This window comes from Hyperolius riggenbachi, chromosome 3 (assembly GCF_040937935.1).
Source record: "Hyperolius riggenbachi isolate aHypRig1 chromosome 3, aHypRig1.pri, whole genome shotgun sequence".
Taxonomy (NCBI): domain Eukaryota; kingdom Metazoa; phylum Chordata; class Amphibia; order Anura; family Hyperoliidae; genus Hyperolius; species Hyperolius riggenbachi.
In genome coordinates this window covers 374,560,930-374,585,687 of record NC_090648.1, presented here as the reverse complement: position 1 = coordinate 374,585,687, position 24,758 = coordinate 374,560,930, and the positions used below count along the sequence as shown (strand labels likewise).

At 42.1% G+C, this 24,758-nt stretch overlaps 1 protein-coding gene and 1 long non-coding RNA gene across 6 annotated transcripts in view; one reads left to right on the top strand and one right to left on the bottom strand.

The window, feature by feature from the left end:
• Nucleotides 1–20,902: 20,902 nt before the first annotated feature.
• Nucleotides 20,903–24,411, top strand: LOC137564004 (uncharacterized). Its single transcript, XR_011030490.1, has 2 exons — nt 20,903–21,042; nt 24,202–24,411. It is a non-coding gene; the product is annotated as an uncharacterized lncRNA (long non-coding RNA).
• Nucleotides 21,862–24,758, bottom strand: part of SFXN1 (sideroflexin 1) — a 103,394-nt gene continuing 100,497 nt past the window's right edge. For all 5 annotated transcript variants that reach the window (XM_068277177.1, XM_068277178.1, XM_068277181.1 and 2 more), the window contains one exon: nt 21,862–22,198. In XM_068277177.1, the coding sequence (XP_068133278.1) occupies nt 22,102–22,198 (97 nt within the window). In that variant the 3' untranslated portion in view covers nt 21,862–22,101. The remainder of the gene's footprint in view (nt 22,199–24,758) is intronic.

Below are 24,758 nucleotides of genomic sequence, written 5' to 3'. Positions count from 1 at the left end.
TCCTAACCTTCTATATTCACCCTCTTTTTATTATTTGCTGCATATGTTTTGGCAGCTTTTGTCTCTTGATTGGCTGTATAGCGAATTCTCACCTTGCCTGGATTGGCTGTGTTTTGAGCTCGAACACGGTAAATCCAGCGCTGGACACTTGGGCGCAGCAGCGCAGGAGACTTGGGCGCAGCCGGCGCCACCATAGGCCGTAATAGGAACTATGGCTATCGCAGGCACAGGGAGTAACTTCAGCGCCGTCAGAAGACGGACCTGAAGTTGCTTTTAAAACAATAATTCGGCTTCCAGCAATTGCTGAAGGCCGAATTATTTCATTCCCCCACTATCCATGTCGGCCTGGAGGGGGAATAGTAATTAACACGGCCCGGACTTGTGCGGCAGCAGGATCAGCCATATACTGGCTGTGTCCTGCGCCCAAATCTCCGGCGCCGTTCTCTCTTGTACGCTTTGAGCTGGGTATGTTCTGCTATGCTGGACACTATGTGGAGTCATAGAGTGGATGGTAGGGATGTACCTGCCCACACCTGCACATGAGCTGTACTCTATCATCCTGGTACTGATGGAGAGACAGGAAGTGATGCATGTAGCTCAGGAACAAGGAAGTAAGTGAGCCCACACTGAAAGATGTTATGCAGCTCCTGGCAGTCACAAGTGTACATACACCGTAAGGTAATGAGCATATGGTAACCTAGTCCCCTTTATACCACTGTATATTATATGAAGATTGTGTATACTGATGGAATGGACATGTATGCTTATGAGTATCAGGGAATGAGCATATATAATAATAGTGTAATGAATGGGAGCAAGTCACATGATGGAGACTGACCTAGGAGGAAGGGTATAATAGCTGGCATTTTAACAGCAGCTTGTCCTATTGGTCCTATTTCATCTGTGTTTTTCATATGCACATTATATGGCACCCCGTGCTGGGTTTTGGGACATGTATTTTACGGTATATCCTGAGCACTAAGTTTGAATTAACTTGATTTGTGTCTGGGGAGTTGGAAATTTGGATGAGATAGTTTGACCCAAGCCTTAGGACCTGTACACACTGGCTGTGTTGCATTTTTAATTATTCAATTGCCAAGACTTATTTAAAAATAATTTTAAAGCCACATTAATTTGAATATAAAATTAACATTTATTCGTATCTCAGTAACCATTTCTAGTGATGTCTGCTATGTGCAGAATATTCAGTGACTTAAAAGCTGCTAAGCTATGAATGGACATGATTCACAAAGCTTTGTTACCTGTTTTAACCTTATCTATATTACATTTTTAAGCTCCCAAAAAACAAAAATATAATTAAGGCAAGAAAAGTAATATTGAAATTAAGTTAATCAGGAACAACTGAGTGATTATTTTGCTTGTAAATGTGCTGAAAGGTTATTTTGATCAATTAGGTGATGCGTCATTTATGAGAAGTTATGTCAGAAGACTACTTCCTGCTCTCAAGCTGAGACTTCCCATCATACATGCTCACTTGGAACATTCCAGTGTGCACATGGAGATTATTTTTTTTTCCTATGCTGGCCATGGGCATGCTCAGTTGAGGAGTGGGGCAGTAAGTAAGCTGTACATGTCTGGGGATATTGGAAGAGTTGTAGTATGTCCTGAGCATGCTCTCTTGAGCTGGAGAGAGGAGATAAAGAATGTGAAGCACACTGGTATGAGTATACTGCATTGGGAATGATCGATCTCCTTCCATTCAAATTTCATGTAAATGTTATGTATCTTAAACTTGGACCAATAAAAAATTAAGGCTAGGTTCACAGTGGTCAGTTGCATAATGCACACATTATAATAAGTGTGAACTGCAAAGGAGACTGGACTTAAACTTTAAAGGCCAACTGATGTGAGAGGGATATGGAGGCTGCCATATTCATTTCCTTTTAAAGGGACTCCGAGCAGTGCAGAAACTATGGAAAGATGCACATCATTTTAAAGCTCTCTTTCTCCTCTTTGCAATGATATATAAACCGCCACCCTACGCCTTTTAGTTTTCGCTATTTTCGCGATTAAAATTGCCGCGGCCGCGATTTCGATCGCGAAAATAGAGAAAACTAAAAGGCGTAGAACGACGATTTAGGTGTCGTCAGAAAGAGGAGAAAGAGAGCTTTAAAATGATATCCATCAAGCCATAGTTATATTGTATTACACAGGGCGACTTTTTGTCAAAGTCAGCAGCTGCATTCAGCAGAATGGAGCTGCTGACACTGGGGAAAGTGTCGTCCTGTGTAATACAATATAACTATGGCTTGATGGATATCATTTTAAAGCTCTCTTTCTCCTCTTTCTGACGACACCTAAATCGTTGCCCTACACCTTTTAGTTTTCTCTATTTTCGCGATCGAAATCGCGGTCGCGGCAATTTCAATCGCGAAAATAGCGAAAACTAAAAGACGTAGGGTGGTGGTTTATATATCGTTGGAAAGAGGAGAAAGAGAGCTTTAAAATGATATGCATCTTTCCATAGTTTCTGCACTGCTCGGAGTCCCTTTAAGCAATACCAGTTGCCTGGCATCCTGCTGATCCTCTTTCTCTAATATTTTAAGCCATAGCCCCTGAACAAGCATGCAGCAGATCAGGTGTTTATGACATTATTTAGATCTGACGAGATTGACAGCATGCTTGTTTCTAGTGTAATTCAGACACTACTGTAGCCAAATAGATCAGCAGGGCTGCCAGGCAACTGGTATTGTTTAAAAGGAAATAAATATGGCAGCCTACATATTCTTCTCACTTCAGTTCTCCTTTAATCCAAAGCCTGTATACAGTGAGTTAGACGCAGGAGTGCCCATTAGGTAGATCGCGATCTACCGGTAGATCGGGAAGGACTTCTTGGTAGATCCCGACCCCACTACATTTTCCATTCTGTATATACAAGTGTGCTCCTAAAATTGTACATAAGTAGATCATTTTGACTTTGTTTCAAAGTAACTCACAAGCCAAAAAAGTGTGGGCACCTCTGAGTTAGGCCTCTTTTCCACAAACTGTTGAGCTGTGTGCTCATCAAGCAGTTACCAGGCAGAAGTAAGCAGTTATCATGCAGCAACAAGCAGTTATTAGGCAGCAGTGAGTAGTTTGAGAGGCATTTCACTGCCTATCAGCAGTCCGTGGAATGGAGGCCTTAGAATAACGGAATCAGTTGCCACACAGTACTGTGCACAGCCCCATAGCATTGTATGGGCAGTGAGTTGACATACAGAATTATTCTGCAACCTAACTGAGCACTATGAACCTAGCCCTAAAGGAAGTTACTCAGATTGGTCTAATGTCAAGCTGACTAGTTCAAGACAAGTTTTAGGTATAAGAAGAAAAGAAACACAACCAAGTTATTTGTATACTTGACACTGTACATATGTCAAAGTATCATGTCACATATCACCATATTTGCTTACTTTTAAACACCATTTTCCTGGCAGTCCCACTGATCTCTTTGGCTGCAGTAGTGTCTGCATCACACAGCTGAAACAATCATGCAGCTGAACCATTCCGACTTCTGTCAGGACACTTGATATGCATGCTTGTTCAGGGTGTATGGCTAAGGCTATGTTCACAGTGGGGAGTTGCATTCCCTAGAAAAACAGGATGCAACAGTGAAGGATTCAGTGCATTAAAAGTATGCTTCACTGCCACTGTTAGGGCTCGTTTCCTCTAGTGACTGAGCGGGTGGGTGGGACCGCAGGAGAATCCCATGAGCCGTGCCATGCACGGCTATGGGATTCGCAGCCTCCGCAGCGAATTCTGCGGCCAGTACCGGCCGAATTGCTACTTCAACCGATTTGCCGGCGGCGCCAGTCTCCCCTATGGCAGAGTTTCCCCGTGCGATTCATGTGCGGGGAAACTGCGGAATAGTGGAAACGGGCCCTTAAAGCTTTATGCTTTGTTATGCGGAACTCATGGTCTGTATTGTGTTATGCTTGATGGATCCGTCGCCCCACACTGCTAATGCGCCAATGTGAAGGTTCCATTACAATAAAATCACATTGCTTTGGCAATGTGATTATATTGTCCAACGCAATGCACCACTGTGAACATAGCCTTACAAAGAACCTGAGGTGGGCAGATGGGACACAGAGGCACGTTCTCTGCCTCATGACATGCCTCTGTGTCCCCACACCGCCTCCCTCTGCCCCCCCTCAACCACCGCGCTATAGCCCCCCCGAGATTAGCGACAATATTTGTCACCATTTCGGAGGTAAACACAGAGTGAAGGATTCCCTGTTCAAAACGCTCACCAGGGGTGTTCCTGCGGGGTTTCCTGAGCTGCCATTGGTTAGCTCTCTCTCCCTGGCTATGCCCCCTGCACCCTGCAAGAGACACACAGTCTCTCCTTGCACTGTCATGACTCAAGGTCACAAAAGTGAAATTGGGCCAGTGCGGCCCACAGGAGCGGCGGTTATTGCGCCTACCCGATCCGCTCAGCCCCCTGGATCAGGTAGCCTACTTTGTTTTTTCATTTTTTGAGCCCACCTCAGGCTCTCTTAAAAGGGCAACTGAAGTGAGAAGACTATAGAGGCTGCCATGTTTATTTCCTTTTAAACAATACCAGTTTCCTGGCAGCCCTGCTGGCCTGTTTGGCTGCAGAAGTGTCTGAATAACAACAGAAACAAGCATGTAGCTAATCTGTCAGAACTGACAATGTCAGAAACCACTGATCTGCTGCATGCTTGTTAAGGGGCTATGGCTGAAAGTATTAGATGCAGAGGATCAGCAGGGTTGCCAGGCAACTGGTATTGCTTAAAAGGTAATAAACATGGCAGACTCCATATACCTCTCTCTTCAGTTGTCCATTAAAGTACTGAGAAAGATATAGTGGCTGCCATATTCATTTCCTTTTTAACAAGTTGCCTGACGGTCCTTTGGGAATCCTTTTAGTCTTAAGCTAGCTACACAATGGGCCTAAATAAACCATACCACAAACAAGTCTCATTTTCCAGTCTTGTCTTTATTTTGTTTCAACTATTTCAATTCAAAAAACATTTACATTTTCTAAGAGAATTTCTCCACTAATATTTAAACTGAAACAAAATCCAAGAGGTCACTGTATGACATTGCTTACATGTTCTGAGAAACGTATGCTTTTTTTTTTCACTGGTGCGGTTGTAGATCTTATTGCACGGTAGTGTTAAAACTTGGACATCTTTTCTACATTTCATAACCATGTTAGCTGTATTCCCAATTTGTTCTTGAATAATACTACAGCTATGAAAACTATCTGTAACAAATATATGTATAGCTTTAGGAATAACTGTAACATTGGTCTTTGGTTACAAATCTGAAACAGGAAGAAAATATATAACATAGTGAGGAAATGCTGAAATAAAACACTGGCATTTCTTTAGAGTTGATAAAGGAATTTCGGTACTTATCCGTTAGCCGGGCGCATCCGGCAGGTGGCGCTAATTACTATTCCCCCTCCAGGCCGACATGGATAGTAGGGAAAGATGTAACTCTGGTGGAGTTTTGTCGCCACCTAGAGGATGCGCCCGGCTAACGGATAAGTACCGGAATTTCTTACTCTGGCATAGAGAAGCAGATTTAAAAAGCATCAAATATAAAAATATGGGTATGATCAATGAGATGCAAATAATTGAGTTGGTGCAAAATTGTGCATGTGCTTTTTGGAAATTTATATGGTTTGGAAAGAGACCAATCAAATCCCACAGCTGTGGTAATTAGTTCATTGTAAGCTGCATATAGTAACAAAAAAAAAAAAAAGAGTTGGCAGGCACACAGATCAGCTGATTGGATCTCCTAACATGGAGCGAGCTGCCGTAAATGTAACCATTAGTGTGCTCGAAGCATACAACAAGTATAGTTCAGCAACAGATAAGGAGAGAAACCACTTGACACTACTGAACAGTGTTTATTGCCATCAATAGCAGATATCAATCCATAGCAAACCTATACATGTGTAAACAGGGTGATACTTGTGGCAGACAAGAGGGGGTGTAGCGGTGGATGCCACTGGATGCACCTACTGCTACACCCAGAGCAGGGACAAGGTCCTCCAGCACCCAAGGCTGAGACACCAAAGTGCGCCCCCTCCATCCCTCCTTCCCCAGCTGTCACACACTGAATGCTATAAGACTAAGAGGGCCACAGAGCCCACAACCTCCCCAACACCTTAATATCTAGTTATCTGGCTTGCAGTCAATGCTATGTATCCCCTTTTCTTATTTCTTTCTGCTTCATACACAATTAGGAATGACAGCTGAATAAATTGTGCGCCCCCTCCTACACTGCGCCCTGAGGCTGGAGCCTCTCCAGCCTATGCCTCGGCCCTGGAGCCTACACCTGACGCCCCCTCTTGTCTGCCACGATAAGTATCACCCTGTTTGCACATGTATATGTCGGCTATGGATTGATATCTGCAATTTGTTCAGTATTGCCAAGCGGTTTCTCTCCTTATGGTATCTCGAGCTGTATATAGTTGCATGATTCTTCATCAACTTAGAATTAATTGCATCTCATTAACCATCCCTATTGAAAATGGTGCCCACCATCCAAGTATGTCTGGATGCTACTCAGCATGCATTCTCCTCTGCCTGGGGGTCCGGGAGCTTTTATTTATTTGTACTAACAAAATAGAATGCAGAGAGAGGGAGATGAAGCAGACTGTCACAGAAGGATGAATGGGTGCTGTAGACATTCCCCTCTCCCTTCCAGCAGCAGTAGTGGACTTGTGCTATAAACAACCAACCTGTCCTTGATTCATGATGAACCTGGATTTGGCAAACCTTTTAAAACTTGTCTATGTGAACAGTAGAATTAGTATGGGATTCAGAGTGAATGTTTATCTCAATTGCCAAGGGCAACTGTGGTTAAAACAAAGTGTTGAAATGATTACAGCCAATAGAGCTGGTGTGTAACCTGACTTTTTAACAGATGAGCTGGATTTTGCTCTTCTCTGTTTTTATTTTGCAGAACATAAATTAGGTTTCTATATGTTTGCACTGTATTGTTTCACTTTGCCCTTGTAGGTTACTCATAGCCATACAGAAAAATGCATTTCCAAAACAGAACATAGGATGTTTAGCTCACAGAAATGCCCTATATGTTATCACAACACGAAGTGATTACACATTTCCATATCAGGAGATGACATTTTGTCAAAGCTTTAGTTGGAGTTCCATTTATACTATTATGTACCCATGTGAGTTCCATTTACACGAATATGTGCCCATGTTAAAGGAGTTATCAGGATAAATAGTCAAAATGAGCTTTACTCACCTGGGGCTTTCTCCAGCCCTTTGCAGCCGACTGTCCCACGCCGACCGCTCCGCTCCCTGCCGCTATCCTACATGCTCGGTATTCAGGCCGACCGCAGGGCGCCGCTGTCACGTGGCCATGATCGACAGCGGTGCTTCGTGAAGCCGCAGTAAGGCCGACCCCGCGGTCGGCCTGAATACCGAGCACGGAGATCGGGACAGCGTCATGGAGTGGTCGGCGTGGGACAATCGGCTGCAAGGGGCTGGAGAAAGCCCCAGGTGAGTAAAGCTCATTTTGACTATTTATCCTGATAACGCCTTTAAATAAAACCTGTAACATCAAAAAGTTCCCCTGGGGGGTACTTGCCTCGGGAGGGGGAAGCCTCAGGGTCCCAATGAGGCTTCCCACGCCATCCTCCATCCCTCAGGGGTCTCGCTGCAGGCCTCCGAACAACAGCGATGTAAATATTTACCTTCTCAGCTCTTGCGCAGGCGCTGTGGCGGCTCTCGGCTCCGAAATAGGGCTGCGCAGTAGAGCGGACCCGACTAAGATCAGGTATTTCCGTCTACTTCGGAGCCAAAAGCCGCAACAGCGCCCCCGCTGGAGCCAGGAAAGGTAAATATTGAAAAAGCTGATGGATTTGTCAGGCCGCTGTTCGAAGGGCTGCAGCGAGACCCCCGTGGGACAGAGGACGGCGTGGGAAGCCTCATTGGGACCATGAGGCTTCCCCCTCCTGAGGTGAGTACCCCCCAGGGGAACTTTTTGATGTTACAGTGTCTCTATAAAGTAAATCTTCAGAAATATAAATAAATAAAATAACATTTCGTCAAATGCTTTCCATACAGCCGGCTGGAAACTTCTTCCACACAGAGGCTTTAAGCCGTACAGGGAATGTCTCAGTACTGCCACCTACAAGCCTTCACACACTAGATGGTTCTTGGCTGAGCCAGCCTTTGACCTCCCCCCCCCCCCCCCCTTTCAGTGTGTTGGTCAGAGATCAACCCGGCCAAGGGCAGTGTTCTCCCCACCCACTCTGTCGGCTCTCCCTACCCAGCCAACCCCACCCCACATAGTAACCGAATGCATCGCTAACCTCTGTGCACAGTGGCATAGCTAAGGACCTAAGTGCCCCAGTGCAAGTTTTACATTGGGTCCCCTCAGCACTCAATACATAACAATTCATATGGCACCCCATAACCTGCCAAGGAGAACCATAGTGTCATAGTTGCAAGAAGGGGATGGGGAACAGTTTGTTAATGATTACCATCCAAATCATCTATACAAGTGATTATTACCAGCACAGGACCAATAAAGAGCTAATTCTGCAGTTGAGGGAGGACCCGATGGGGACCCTCTGGCCTAAGAGGCCTGGTGTAGTCACAACTTCTGCACTCCCTATTGCTGCGCCACTGTCTGTACAGACTCTGCCTCTACAGTCCTCGTGTGAGTACAAGGTCTCACACAGCACCTCTTTATAAAAGAGAGACCAGAGATGACTAATCAGTAAGCTGTTAGTCCAATGAACATGCTTAGAGGTGATCCTTATTGGACTGCGATGTGAGAATTTAATCCAACTATGATTGCTGGCCATGTTCTCTCACTGGGATGTCTAGAGCAATGAGAATGAGAGGACTTGCTGAAAAGAATTACAGTAGGTTGAATTACTGGTAGGTTGCCATTACCTTTCAAAGGCTGAAAAAAAGTGTTAATCCTGTAAATTTGGCAGTTCCGAGAACAATAAACAGAATGCACTGACAAACCTGCTGCCCATTATACATTTACCACATAAATACACACAACCCATAAAGGCAACAGCTACAGGTCCCCTAAACCTATTGTTGGCAGTTTAAAGCAAAATATTTCATTATTTAATCTCTTAAGGCATATCTATATCAATAAATATGATTGTAGTGTGGCAAACAAACAGATATGTGCAATAATAAATTGTTCTGAATTGTCTTAATACTAAATATCATCGCTTTCATGTTAAAACTCCAGTTTGGCCTTCCCTTCTAGTCACCTCAGCACACTCCCCCTGCTGTCTCTAGCAGGAAGGCATGTCTTCACACTAAGCAGGTGGTTGTTGAGGATCTGTAGATTGGTCATGAAGTTAATTTCCTTTTGTATTTTACCTCCCTCTATTTTATGAATGATTTGAAGTAAAGTTGAACCAAAGCCATAAAGAATTTGCTTGAATGTTAAGGAGGTAGTGTCTGTGATGTTGTGCTTTCCCACAAGATGGGATACATTTTAACTATACCTTTTTTCATGTTTACTAGCATGCTGTCAGTAATGCTAATAACGCTGCATGCAATACTTAAGTAATGTATGGCCCAATCAGTAAGAAATGCCATACTACAGAGCTAAACTATGATAACATGTTTCCTGATGTCCTCACATGAAATGTACCTTACAGCAGCCCTGTCACACAGGATAGCCATATACACAGACATTTTGGTCTCTAAAACCCAAAGGATATTGACCACTGCAGCCCTTCAACTTAAAGTGAAACACTCTCAAAAATGTTTTCCCCTTATAAAAATAGCATGGTGCCACAGCGTACCTGGTATTAAAACACCCCTACCTGCTCACACACTCCAGGTGCCCAGCTTGTTGCATACTTAGCATGCAACCTCTTGCTTTTAGCTGAGAAGCAGAGCTCACTGCAAGTACACAAATCTTTGGTACTGTGTGTGGGCATGAATGCTCATGTTTGCTGTGGGCCATTCCTGCCCACACAGATTAACAGGAAGTTGCATGATTTATGCAAAAGATTATAATTCTCCTTCCCAGAGTTTTAGATGGGGCTATTCAAAAAAAAACTTGGGGCCACAGTTGATTACTGGAATACACTGCAGTGCTCAGGCTTGTATGACACAAAGGCTATCATTCATAAAAGTGTGTTCGGTAAAAAAAATCCAGGCGGGAAAATACCACATTCGGTATGTTAGACTTCTGTGTGCTCATTTATAAAAATGTTTACAGTTGCGATAGCACTGCGGTATTTTCCCGAACTAGGCTGGCGGTAGGCTTGCGGAAACACGAGAAGCTGCCTAAGTTGATACATTTTCTCCTCCAGAGACAGCGTTACAATAGAAGAGGCAGCCCCGGCATCCCTTTAGATGTGCATTTTTTTTTAAACTGCCTCTGTTTGCCCTGAATCTGTCTATTAATCTTTCTAATCAATCTATTTAATTGCCACAGCTTATAAGAACTTCAAGAAAAGTTACACATGCAGGATTTCTGATGTGAAATATATCTGATAACAGGTACACAAGGGGTTAAAAAACACAGCCTGGGTATTCTGGGATGCCTTTTTTTTGTTCTGCTCTCACTGCTGCTGCCGGGGAGGTCTGTCTCCATTAACTTAGCTGTTATCCGCATTCTCCAAGGGAGCAGTATTCTCTGTACTGATTCCGCCTGCTCTAATCTTTATGAATTGACATGTGTTGAGATAATCACTGCACAAGGGCCTCTATTCATAAAACAAATGTGGAGAAAAAACTCGTGGAGGTAAAATACCGCAGCGGTATTTTAGACTTCTGGGTGGTCATTCAGAAAAATCTTGAAAGCTGCCATACAAGTGCGGAGATCTCCCGCTGAAGGCTGGCGGAAGGCATGTGGAAACACTGAAGCCGGCAGAGTCCCTCCGTGCGCTGCTCTCTCTGGGAGGTCTGTCCCATTCACTTTCATGTAATCCGAACTCTTCTCGCTACATCAGAGGAAGCGGTATTTCCCATCCACTTACCGCTTCCTCTAATATTTATGAATTGACATTTTGTAACTTTTTCTAGATAAATCTAGAAAAACACCGCACAAGGCGGAAATTTCTCGCTCTGCTGGGGGATTGTAGATTTTCATGCGGAAACAGCTTTTATCAATGCACACTTTGCTAAATGGACGGGAAATCAGCTGTTTTGAGCGGAAAACTGGCGGAAAGTTTTATGAATAGAGGCCAAGGTGGTAATTTATCGCTCTGCTCGAGAATGTCAGCTTTTCATGCGGAAACCGCTTTTATAAATAGACATTTTGCGAAGTGCTTGGTAAAGTCAGCTGTTTTCAGCATTTCCGCATGCAGGAATGCTTTATGAATGAGAGCCAAAGTGTTGCCCTACTGAGTAGGGATGGATAATGAAATGCAAATCATACTGAGTTGATACAGAATTATGCAGAACTTGCATGCAAATATGCGCAGCTTGAAAATGCACTAATCAAATTCTGCCCAGTTGGAACGAGATTGGTCCATTTTCAAGCTGAACTCTGAACAATTTGAATCTTACTACCATCTCTACCACTGAGTTTAGAGAACAGCAGTGAACAGTGTCATTGGACCCTTAGGGCCTCTACACACTGCTACGCTTGCGCTGCGCTTTTCAAATCGCGTGCGCTTTTTAATCGCAAGGTCTTTTGAAAAATAATGAAAATCATGGAGACCTGTACACACTGGTGCGATGCGCTTTTCCTATTCTCATGAAGGCTTGTGATTTAAAAATCGCATGCGACTTTAAAAGCGCAGCAGTGTGTACAGGTTCTTAGGCCTCTTTTCCACGGACTGCTGATAGGCAGTGAAATGCCTCTCAAACTCTCACAACTGCTTGCTGCTGCATGGTAACTGCTCCCTGCTGCCTGATAACTGCTCACTGCAGCCTGGCAATTGCTTGCTGAGCAAACAGTTCAACAGTCCGTGGAAAAGAGCCCTTAGGCTTCTTTTCCACGGACTGTTGAACTGTGTGCTCAGCAAGCAGATACTAGGCAGCAGTGAGCAGTTTTCAGGCAGCAGTAAGCACTTGTGTGTTTGAGAGGCATTTCACTGCCTATCAACTGTCCGTGGAAAAGATGCCTTAAAGCGAAATATAACCCTGCATTTCAACTTTGCTCTAAAACATTATTTACATAACAGTATATTATATGCAACCAGCATTTTTTTTTTACTAGACCAGCATTGGAAGGGTTACACAGGGCTTTAAAGTTCCTGGAGATTTCTGCAGACGCATCCGAAGCTGAAATAGATACCCTTTGTTTACATAAATGTATCTAAGTTGGCATGTGACTCACCTCTCTCTGACTGAGAAGGAGCTTGGAGGACAGCCAAAGAGTGTGTAACATTTATCAATAGATACATTCAACTAAATAGAATGTATCTATCTGAACTTCTGCATATCTCTCCACGGAACTTTAAACCTCTGTGTTTAACCCTTCCAATGCTGGTCTAGTAAAAAAAAAAATGCTTTTTGCATATAATATGCTGTAAATAATATTTTAGAGCAAAGTTGAAATGCAGGGTTATATTCCGCTTTAAGGAAATCTATTACAAAGCCAAACTACATCAGACGTCTCTGATAAATGCTTCCACTCTGTAAGGCACACTTTTTTACAGGTAGTTGAACTGTGTTCTCAGCAAGCAGTTACCAGGCGCCAGTGAGCAGTTGCTAGGCAGCAGCAAGCTGTTGTGAGAGTTTGAGAGGCTTTTCACTGCCTATCAACTGCCTGTGGAAAAAAGGCTTTTGTTTGAGTGTTTAGGGAGCGCTTTCAATTGCTAGCGATTTCCCTAAACGCTCTGCCAATGTAAATGGTTGGGACAGATTCCACTAGAGTGATTGCGATTAAGGAAATCTCAATTGCAAGACATGCAGCATTTTGGGAGCGATTCCATTCTAATGAATTGTATAGTTGCTGGGAAAATGCTCCCAAAATCGGTAGTGATTGTGATAGCGCTTTGTGCTTTTTAGTGGGTTCCAGGCCTGAGGCCCCTTTTCCATGAGCAGTTAATAGGCAGTGAAAAGCCTCTCAAACTCTAACAACTGCTTGCTGCTGCCTTGTAACTGCTCCCTGCTGCCTGGTAACTGCGTGCTGAACATAGAGTTCAACTGCCCGTGGAAATGAGCCCTAACTCATACATACTGCTTACAGCTGTGGTCCAGAGACACTGCTAAATAGGCTTATCATCCCTGTCTGGAGTTAGCATCCAGTCTATGGGACAATGAACAGCTGCATCAAGACATGCACTTTGCAGAATAATTTCACATTTGTTTTTTAAGTACAGGTATGTGAGCCATTATCCAGAAAACTGTATCCTTGGATTTTAGTGGAGCAGATCTTTTCAGCGGTTCAGACCACCATATCAAAATATACTGAAAAAGAAAGTTCAATATATCTCCCTATCATACTCGTACCACAGTGAGGGACTCTGCCTTAGCTGCAATGTGGTCTTCAAGTGTAATTACTGTCAATTCTTCTGTCAGTAGATTTGCCACACATCATGATTTAAAAATCTCTTGCTAATGCAATGCTATGGGTGATTTTTTTATAAAATCACCTTGTTGGAGTGAGAACACCCACATAGCAAGAGCTGTGAACCAGCTTCTTTCTTTGATGCAGCTGGAAGATAAGATTTTATTTTGCTAAATATACAAAGGAGGGAGGTTATATATATATATATATATATATATATATATATATATATATAATTTTAGAAGTAATAAGCACAAATGTATTTAGTACAAATGCATAATGCCTTGTGGCAGCGATAACAGTGATTCAGAGTAAGGAGAAATGCTGTTTTTCCATAGGTGACATTACTTTAAGCCATTGACCAGCAAGATATTTATATAGACAATAATCGATTAGGTATAATAGACTGGAATTCCACTTTTAAATTTACGGTTTTTTTAAGGATCCAATAATTTTATACAGGTCATTACTAATAACAACAACAACCTATCCAACAATGGGAAGAAATTGCACAACTACAAAAGGTTATTAAAAGAGAACTGTAGTGAGAGGTATATGGAGGCTGCCATATTGATTTCCTTGGCAGCCCTGCTGAACTATCTGACTACAGAATCACACCAGAAACAAGCATGCAGCTAATCTTGTCAGATCTGACAAAAATGTCAGAAACACCTGATGTGCTACATGCTTGTTCAGGGTCTGTGGCTAAAAGTATTAGAGGCAGAAGGACAGCAGGGCTGCCAGGCAACTGGTATTGCTTAAAAGGAAATCAATATGGCAGCCTCTATATACCTCTCACTACAGTTCTCCTTTAACAAATTAGATTACATTGGAAGCTGTAGACTTGCTGCTGCTACAAATGTGTCACAGCCTTTATGCCTAGTACACACCATACAATTTTCTGTTAGATTTTTCTGTTTGATTATTTTCTGGTACTGGTAGAGACTGGTCATTATCTCTGGTGCATTGTCTTCTGGTTCTCTCCTGCTGAGTAGAAGAATGCCTAATACTGGGAATACACGGTTCGTTACTGCCGTGCATTTTTGCCGCTCGATTTCAGCTCTCGATTCTTATCTTCCTCTCATTTTTTGTATCAGTTTCCATTCACTTCTATCAGAAATCGAGCGGCAAAACAATCAAGTGAGATCCGACATGTCGGAAATTATCTATCGAACCATCTAATCAGCTACAAAACGAACCGTGTATTCCCAGCATAATTGCTAGGCAGATAGATGGTTAGATAATAACATGTTGGAAATTATCTATCTGGCAGGTAAATCTAACAGACAATTGTATGGTGTGTACCTAGCATAAGAGATATATGGGCAATGGGAAATTCACCTCCTGATTACACCAGCAACAAAGAATTGTCCACATGCTTTCTAAATTGTACTGGATACCATCACCAGTGACTGAAGTGCTGTTGCTATGATAGAAATGAGATGAAAGTCATCTGGGCATGGAAGGTCAGGCACCATTAAATGTGTCCACGCTTAATTTCATGAAAGAGCAAGTGAAGTTATAACTTCCTTAATAATTGGTCAATGTGATCGATGGAAGAGGATGAATTAAAAAAAAAAAATTAAGCAAACTTATCGGAGTATCAGATACCAGTCCTTGCCACACCCCCTGGTGATGTCATATGTAAGGTGGGGGAGTTTGTGATTAAGAAACACAACGGGGGTTGTCCACAGACCTCAGGAATCACTCTGTTAATCTCGGGGAGTCACAGATCATCGTAGGAGGTCCATCAAGCCTCCAATCATAATCCAATCCATACACAATCAATCGATTCTGGACTCAACCCTTGCACGAATAATCTTCAGAATTTATTGTAATAATGTATGCTGTTATACAGCAGACAAAAAAGCACAACGTTTCGGGCTACATGCCCTTTCTCAAGGGCTTAACCATCTGAACAAACTTAGACCTTCATATAAACACACACATATTGACACACCCCTCCAAAGCATCTTATGATCATTGGTTGTCCTTCCAGGAGTAAGGGTTAATGTTCTGGAAAAGTTTTGTGCCCGCCCCTTAATGCTTTGGAGGGGTGTGTCAATATTCGTGCAAGGAATCGATTGACTGTGTATGGACTGAGTTTGTGGTTAAGACCATAGCTCGAATCTTGTTGGCTAAGGTGGCTCAGTATTTCCCTGTTTGTCAGCCAGTGTTGCTGAGGTAGTAAGACAGCCTTGTGTTGGCAACCTTACTACCAGACCGCTACATGGTGTTACCTTAATGGCAGTCCTTGTCTGATCGTCTGTTTCTATGTTCACAACCTTTGGCCTTTAGGCCGCTGCCATTGGCCCAGTTTCAGCGCTGAACATCCCAGCCTGCCTATAGACTTTACAGACAAGCATGTGGCCGAAGACCACTCCAACATAAAGCTATGGAACATATCACAGGCTGTGTTCAACTTGTACATTCATATGGGTGTAAGGGGGAGTATGTGGTGCTGAAGCTGGACTGGTGCCAGTAACATATGGGCCAGAGTTTGAGACAACTGTACTGGTCCTTTACACTTCACTGTATTTGCGTTTGCTCATTTAAGCTCTCCTGAGGAGTCAAATACACCTTGTAGAAGCATGGCTCTATTAATGTACAGAATAGGGGGTATTGTACACACAAACTGCACCCCGGTATCTGCCTCTGGCAGGACTTCTCGGGCAAGTGAGAACAGCTACTGTCCAGGCCAAGCTGGAGGTGGCTGCATATGCAAATGGTGCTGTTCTGAAGTACATTGTAACAGATGATAGTTACATGAGATCAAGAGTAAAAGCATTCATTTTCAAGTACACCGGATCCTCTGCATGTTTAATTGTTTGCCCAGCAATGTGGTCATATCTAGCTTGATTAGTGAGACTACAAGAAGCCACAATGTCTACATGGAGACCATTTAGTATAAATGTGGCCATACACTTATCAATTTTTACCATTCAAAACCCATCTGATTTTATCACTCTGATTAAATCTACAAGAAATCTATAGCCCCAACGTCAAATCGAATCCCAAATAAGATAAGATAGGAAGGGTACTTCCCACTGATCCAGGGCGGGGCAGGAGCTGTGGTTGATTGATGGGCCATGCATTGCACTGAACAGTAAAATGCTGCTGTTCAATAAATTCTCATTAGATTTCCTTCTGAAATCTATTGAAAAATTAGGAATGGTCAATGAGATGCAAATGGTTCTGAGTAGTCAATTAAACACTTGAGGACCGTAGGCTGACACACCTCTAGTGACCAGGCTATTTTTTTTTTTACAATTTAGGCCACTGCAGGGCCATACGACTTAGCATACAAGTGATTTTCCCTCTTCTATTTATTTGTATATTTATGTATTTTTTTTATCTCTCCCCCCACCAGTCAATTACTGCAATTGGCTGTCATAGGCATCAGCTTATGGAAGCTGATCGCTCCTGTGTCTCCCAGGGAGAGAGCTGAGTGACACAGCTGTCCCCAGTACAGCACTGCCATAGATTGCAGCACTGTACAGTGTAAATAGACGGCAGTTTCACAGTCTAATAATCTCCTAGAGGCGATCGCCGCTGGCAGACTGATGACGGAGCACAAAACACGACCCCAAGACTTGACGCCAATCGGCGTTAGGCGGTCCTGGGAGAGCCACTGCTTTCGCGCCCATTAGCGTGACACGGTCATTAGGTAGTTAAGCATTTGGCTTAATGCATGTGGAAATTTCCTTACTGACAGTGTAACCAGTGACTTCTTAGAACCACCAATGAGTAATAACTCTAAGGCCATGTTCACAGTGACCCGTTGGGGTGCGTTTTGTAGGCCAATATAATCGCATTGCTAATGTGATGCAATTATATTGTAATGGTACAGTCACAGCAACGCGGTACAACAGAATCTTATGGGGTAATGAGATGAATGCAGTGCTATACCACATACAACTGTGTGCATTGACAGTTGCATTGAAGCACATTTCATATGTAATGTGCATATTACTATATGTCATATACCAGGTGATGCAACTTTTCATCACTGTTGCGATCGTGCTTTTGCGTGTCACTGTGAACAAGCTCCAGGATTATAGCTAAAAAGTTTCTGTACCGTGTTAGCCAAACAAATTATATAGGTAGAAAAAAAAAAAAACGTTTTGTAAGAAATAATACCTTTTAATGGCTAACTAATAGAGTTAAATGATGCAAGCTTTCTGGGATCTAGTCCCCTTCTTCAGGCATATTTCCAGATGTAAGCTGAAGTAAAACACTGATGCAGATAAATGGTAAACACGAAGATGACAGTTGTGTTGCTTATTGTTTATCCGTTAGGTGTCAGGTGATCAGCAGGCTGGAGCCAGTAAGTTAGTGCAACCATACATGAAATCCAGCAGGTTTCTGAAGATCATGAAGCCAAATCAATCATGTTACATAAGATGTCATGAATCCTGTTCCACAATTTAAACCTTCTGTTAATGTCTTGAACATTTTCATAAATTTGTACTCAGAAACTTTTCTTGATTGATCATTTTTGAAGTTACCCTTAAGAACAAGTACTTTTAGATCTTGCATGCTGTGTCCTGGTTCACAGAAGTGTTGGCCCACTGGTGTGTCCATTTTACCCTCATTAATTTTAAAGCGGTGATGGTTCATTCTTGTGCGCAGTTTTTGTCCTGTTTCTCCTATATAGATTCCTCTTGAGGGGCATTTCATGCAGCGTATCATGTATACAACATTGGATGACTCGCAGGAAAATTGGTCTTGTATTTGATGATATTTCTGTGAGTTTGGTATTTGTATTTGGCTTGTGCTCAAGATATAAGGGCAGGTCTCACACCTTGTGTTATTGCAGGGTAATGTGCCTGGAGTATCTGTTGTAGATAATGCACTTCTGATAATCATTTGTCTCAAATTGGGAGGTTGTCTGAAAGCAAGCAGTGGTAAATCAGGAAAAACATCCTTCAGGCGTTTGTCTTTATGGAGTATTGGTTGTAGGGCTTTTGATATCTTCCTCAGTGTCTTTAATTTTGGGTTGTAGGTTACCACAATTGGGATTCTGTTGTTTTCAGTCTTTGGGGTGTACTTCAACAGTTCCTCTCTTGATTTTAAAGTTGCTCTGTGTATTTGATCATCAACGATTTGTGGATGATATCCCTGATCTATGAATATTTTACGTAGTGACATAAGTTGTCTGTCTCTGTCCTCTGAATTAGAACATATTCGGTTATACCTCAGAGCCTGGCTGTAAACAATAGATTTTTTGGTGTGTTCCGGGTGGAAACTCTTCCATTTTAGGTAAATATGCCGGTCAGTTGGTTTACGGTATATGGATGTTTGTAAAATTCTATCTTGTATATAAATTGTGGTATCCAGGAAACTGACATGGGAGGTTGAAAAGCTGAGCGTTAACTTGATGTTCTTGTGGTACTCTGAGAAGTTTTTGTGGAATCTGATTAATTCTTCCTGCGATGCAGTCCAAATTAATAGGATATCGTCTATAAATCTGAAGTAAGCCCATGGTTTAATTTCACAAGTTGAAAGGAAGTTTTCCTCCAATCTGGCCATAAACAAATTTGCATACTGGGGCGACATCCTACTTCCCATAGCACTGCCCATTGTCTGTAGATACATATCATTCCCAAATGAAAAAAAAAAAAAAAATACTACAAAAGACTAGAAACAAACCCCACACTACAATACTCAAGGGAATTGAAGAATATGCTTAATGATCTTTCCTCAAAATCATCTAACATACTTACATTAATACCAGCTAATCCTAAAATAGGCACCTTCTACATCTTACCAAAAATACACAACGAAGGAAATCCAGGTCGTCCTATCATCTCTGGTTTGGGGACACTAACAGAAAAGATATCTGGTTGGGTAGAAAACATTCTTAAACCCATGGTAAGGAATACAGCCAGCTACATCCAAGACACCACTGACCTTCTTAACAAATTGACTGCCATGGGTCCGATCCCAGAGGGTGCTATCCTGGCTACAATGGATGTTGAATCCCTTTATACCAACATTCCACACGAGGACGGTATTGCAGCTTGCCAACATTTCCTTCAGCTAAATGATCTACAAACAGAGCCCACACTACAACTTATCAGGTATATACTAACTCACAACTATTTTTCATTTGGGAATGATATGGATCTACAGACAATGGGCAGTGCTATGGGAAGTAGGATGTCGCCCCAGTATGCAAATTTGTTTATGGCCAGATTGGAGGAAAACTTCCTTTCAACTTGTGAAATTAAACCATGGGCTTACTTCAGATTTATAGACGATATCCTATTAATTTGGACTGCATCGCAGGAAGAATTAATCAGATTCCACAAAAACTTCTCAGAGTACCACAAGAACATCAAGTTAACGCTCAGCTTTTCAACCTCCCATGTCAGTTTCCTGGATACCACAATTTATATACAAGATAGAATTTTACAAACATCCATATACCGTAAACCAACTGACCGGCATATTTACCTAAAATGGAAGAGTTTCCACCCGGAACACACCAAAAAATCTATTGTTTACAGCCAGGCTCTGAGGTATAACCGAATATGTTCTAATTCAGAGGACAGAGACAGACAACTTATGTCACTACGTAAAATATTCATAGATCAGGGATATCATCCACAAATCGTTGATGATCAATTACACAGAGCAACTTTAAAATCAAGAGAGGAACTGTTGAAGTACACCCCAAAGACTGAAAACAACAGAATCCCAATTGTGGTAACCTACAACCCAAAATTAAAGACACTGAGGAAGATATCAAAAGCCCTACAACCAATACTCCATAAAGACAAACGCCTGAAGGATGTTTTTCCTGATTTACCACTGCTTGCTTTCAGACAACCTCCCAATTTGAGACAAATGATTATCAGAAGTGCATTATCTACAACAGATACTCCAGGCACATTACCCTGCAATAACACAAGGTGTGAGACCTGCCCTTATATCTTGAGCACAAGCCAAATACAAATACCAAACTCACAGAAATATCATCAAATACAAAACCAATTTTCCTGCTAGTCATGCAATGTTGTATACATGATACGCTGCATGAAATGCCCCTCAAGAGGAATCTATATAGGAGAAACAGGACAAAAACTGCGCACAAGAATGAACCATCACCGCTTTAAAATTAATGAGGGTAAAATGGACACACCAGTGGGCCAACACTTCTGTGAACCAGGACACAGCATGCAAGATCTAAAAGTACTTGTTCTTAAGGGTAACTTCAAAAATGATCAATCAAGAAAAGTTTCTGAGTACAAATTTATGAAAATGTTCAAGACATTAACAGAAGGTTTAAATTGTGGAACAGGATTCATGACATCTTATGTAACATGATTGATTTGGCTTCATGATCTTCAGAAACCTGCTGGATTTCATGTATGGTTGCACTAACTTACTGGCTCCAGCCTGCTGATCACCTGACACCTAACGGATAAACAATAAGCAACACAACTGTCATCTTCGTGTTTACCATTTATCTGCATCAGTGTTTTACTTCAGCTTACATCTGGAAATATGCCTGAAGAAGGGGACTAGATCCCAGAAAGCTTGCATCATTTAACTCTATTAGTTAGCCATTAAAAGGTATTATTTCTTACAAAACGTTTTTTTTTTTTTCTACCTATATAACAGGATTATAGCTGTAACATTGCATGCGTACTTCCTGCAGTGAGTTACAGCGTACTGCTAACTTACCCTGCATGTCCACACATCCTTAATCATCCTTCATCAACATAGCATGCTAATGTGGTATGTGTACTTACTGCATTTTACTGACTGATGTGTCCAAATATCCCTAATCATGCTTCATCATCATATTCTGCTAACATCGCATGTGTACTTACTGCACTGAATTACTGCATACTGCTGACTTACCCTGTGTGTCCACACATCCCTAATCACCCCTCATCATCATGCTCTGCTAATGTCACATGTACTTACTGCATATGCTGACTTACCCTGTGTGTCCACACAACCCCAATAACATGGTATACTAATGTAATATGTGTACTTATACTGCACTGAGTCACTGCATTCTGCTGACTTACCCTGTGAGCCCACATGTACTAACACACCTATGGCCAAGATGATTGGCCAGTTTGGGATCTTGTTGAATAAATATAGCTAGTGCAAATCGTGATGGTGTTCAACAACCCATAGCACCAATCAGACGACAGTACTCAAGGCTCAGAGAAGTCAGCAGAGGTATCACTATTCACATCAAAAACTTCCTCACAGAGATGCAAAACACAAAGGCTAGGGACAAAAAGAAAAAAAATCCTTCAACCCTAAATATTTTTTTTTCCTTTCCAGAACAAAAAAAGTTTTTGGATAACAGACCCCATACCTGCTGCACTTTGACATAAAATAAGTCTGCAATCAATTCCAAACCAGACAAGAATCCACATAAAATATAACAAAATCTAAAACGAATTCATTCGATGAAGACACAGCTGTGTAAAAACAAGTTGAATGTCAAGTTGGCACTTTCTCTTTTGTGGCAAAAAAAATACTTTTTAAAAAATAAATCATGACGCAACATTTCTTTGAAACTATATAAAACAAACATATTGTCCATGAATAAAGGGGGTTTAGGATTTGCTTGCGTTTCCCTAGCGAGGTCAGATGGCTGTGCTGGCCACATTACAATCCTTTGTTGAAGTAGACTCTCTCCAGCCCGGGGTTGTTTTCCTTGATGAGTGCTTGTAGTTCCGGCTCCAGGCGGGACACAGATATTGAACTGGGCACAAACAAAGATTATTAATTAACAGTTCAGGTGACCTTTGAGATTAAGTAAAGTACAAAGATGACAATGTACATAAATACTTAATCACTGGTGCCAGCAGGTCAACAACAGAATCACCTAGTAAACTACACTTCAAAAAACCCCTGTGATTAAAGCGGACCTGAACTCTTGCACAGGACAGAAGGAAAACCTGTAGAAGTGAACCCTGTATGTATTTAGAGAGTTTAGCCTTTCTATTTCCCTATCATCTGTGACTGAGCACAAGTTGCAATTTGATCCCTCAGCTTTGTCAGGCCAGGAAACGCCTCTGCCACATCAAAGATTTTATTGGTAAACACAAGATGTTAACAATATGTCTGCTTCTGTGAAAGCAGGAAGTAGACAAACTGCAGATTTATTGCAGGATTTGTATCAGCTGTAACAAAGAAATGTTTTTCTTTAAAAGGTTATTATGCCCTTTTATCTTTTAGAGCAGAAATGTATTTCAGGTCTGCTTTAAAGACATTTTAATGAAAGAAAAACAGATTATCAATATATTCTCTCTCTCTCTCTCTCACTCTGAAACAGTGAGTTACATTGCTAAAAACGGATACTCTGACAGTATACCGTATTTTTCAGCATACAAGGCGCTCTGGCATATAATACACACTTTAAGTTTAGAGGGCAAAGATCGGGGCGAAAAAAACTAAACCCAGGCGCATCCATAGTGCAGGGGCGTCTTATGGACCTTTTACCCCCCTCCAAAAAAAACCTGTCTGTAATGGCCCTTTTCCCCAGCACCGCACACAAACTGCAGTAAATGTTAGTCAATGGAACCATTTCCATTGACTTAAATTTCCGGTTACAATGTGATATGGCTACATTTATGGATAGCATGCTGCAGTTTTCCACAGTTCGCATCCGCGTCCCATAGGGATTGTATTGAGCTGCGCCACACCGCATTGTGACCGGAAGTGCCTGCGGGTGTATGCGGTGCAGTGCTATGATCGCACCGCGGCAATGCGGCCAGTGGAAATAGGCCCTAAGCTACATTGCCCAGCTACACTACACTTATCCCTGCTGCCCTACCAAACAGCAATGCACCTCAAGACACTACACTACACTCTATATCTGCTTCAGCCAACCTAATCCTCTCCCCCTGGCTGTGGTTCGTCCATCTAAGCTGCTGCAGCATCCAGAACACTGGCAGTCTCTCCCTCTGGCTCCCGGTCATCAGTCTCCACTGCTGCGATATCCAGGGCCCTGGCTGTCATGGTGTCATACATGACCCTTGGTGCCGCTAGTAAACAGCGTGTATGCAACTAGGAGGACCTGCCGGTGCTGTACGGGAAATCGTGGCAGCAGAGAAGGACCACTCTCAGCCAGAGGGAGAGACAGCCAGGGCCCTGGATATCGCGGCAGTGGAGAAGGAAGAATGGGAGCCAAAGGGAGAGACTGCCAGTGTCCTGTACAGTGCGGCAGCTGACAAGGACGACCCAGAGCTAGGGCGAGAGGATTGTGGGCAGGAGCAGGTAATATCGCTACCCTGCGTACTCTGCATAAGTTGTTCCGTATCTTTGGAATATAAGATGTACCCACTTTCCCACCGCCAAGTTTTGGGGGAGAAAAAGTGCGTCTTCTATTCCGAAAAATATGGTACTTAAGATTTCAGGGCTGCAGTCAGATTAAGACTAAGGAGAATTATTTCATGTGGCCAAATAAGTTTAAATTTACAAGAAATTTGACTTGGCAGTTTATTAACTGGCAAATCAGATGCAGTAGTTCTTGAGTTCTAAAAGAAGCATTATTACAATGACACTCGCAGAAATTTATTTTACCGGCTACCGTGCAGACCATGGCTATATGTCAAATGCATGTTAAGGTGCCCATTACCGCACATATATTTTAATTAGTGTGAACATTAGGGAAAAAAAATTGCTTTTCGAATGCATTTTTTGTGTTAAAATCCGCATTTGTATGGAAATTTTTCATGCACTTTTTTTTTTTTTTTTTTACAGAAACGAATGAAAGTCAATAGAAATTTGCATGCGATGTGTGAATTAATGCTGCAAGAAGTACTTTTTTTTCCACGCAATGGGCATGATTTGCAGAGCTTTTTCACCTTATCTATGGTTTTTTAAGCTCCCAAAGAGCAAAAATATATTATAAATAAGGTGAGAAAAGTACCGTAATATTGAAATGAAGTTACAGTAAACAAGTACAACTTACTTTGAGTGATTGTGTTGCTTGTAAATGTGCTGTTATTTTTATCAATTAGAAGATAAGTCATGTATGAGAAGTTTTGTGAATAGGGCCCATTGTGTAAATATGTTTTCAGCACAAGTGTGATTCTCCATTGACTTTCATTAGATGTGCGCCAAATGCGTTTTTGCACAATCACAAACACATGCAAATTTTAAGAAACGTGAAGATGTGTGGGACATTAAAATCATATAGCAAATCCAATGCAATTATATGGTGCATTAGCAGTGTAGCAGGCCGAAATCCGTTGTAATAGCATGTGACGTGCTGTGCGGTACAGGGCAACAAGTGCATTTACAGTTGTAGTGAAGCA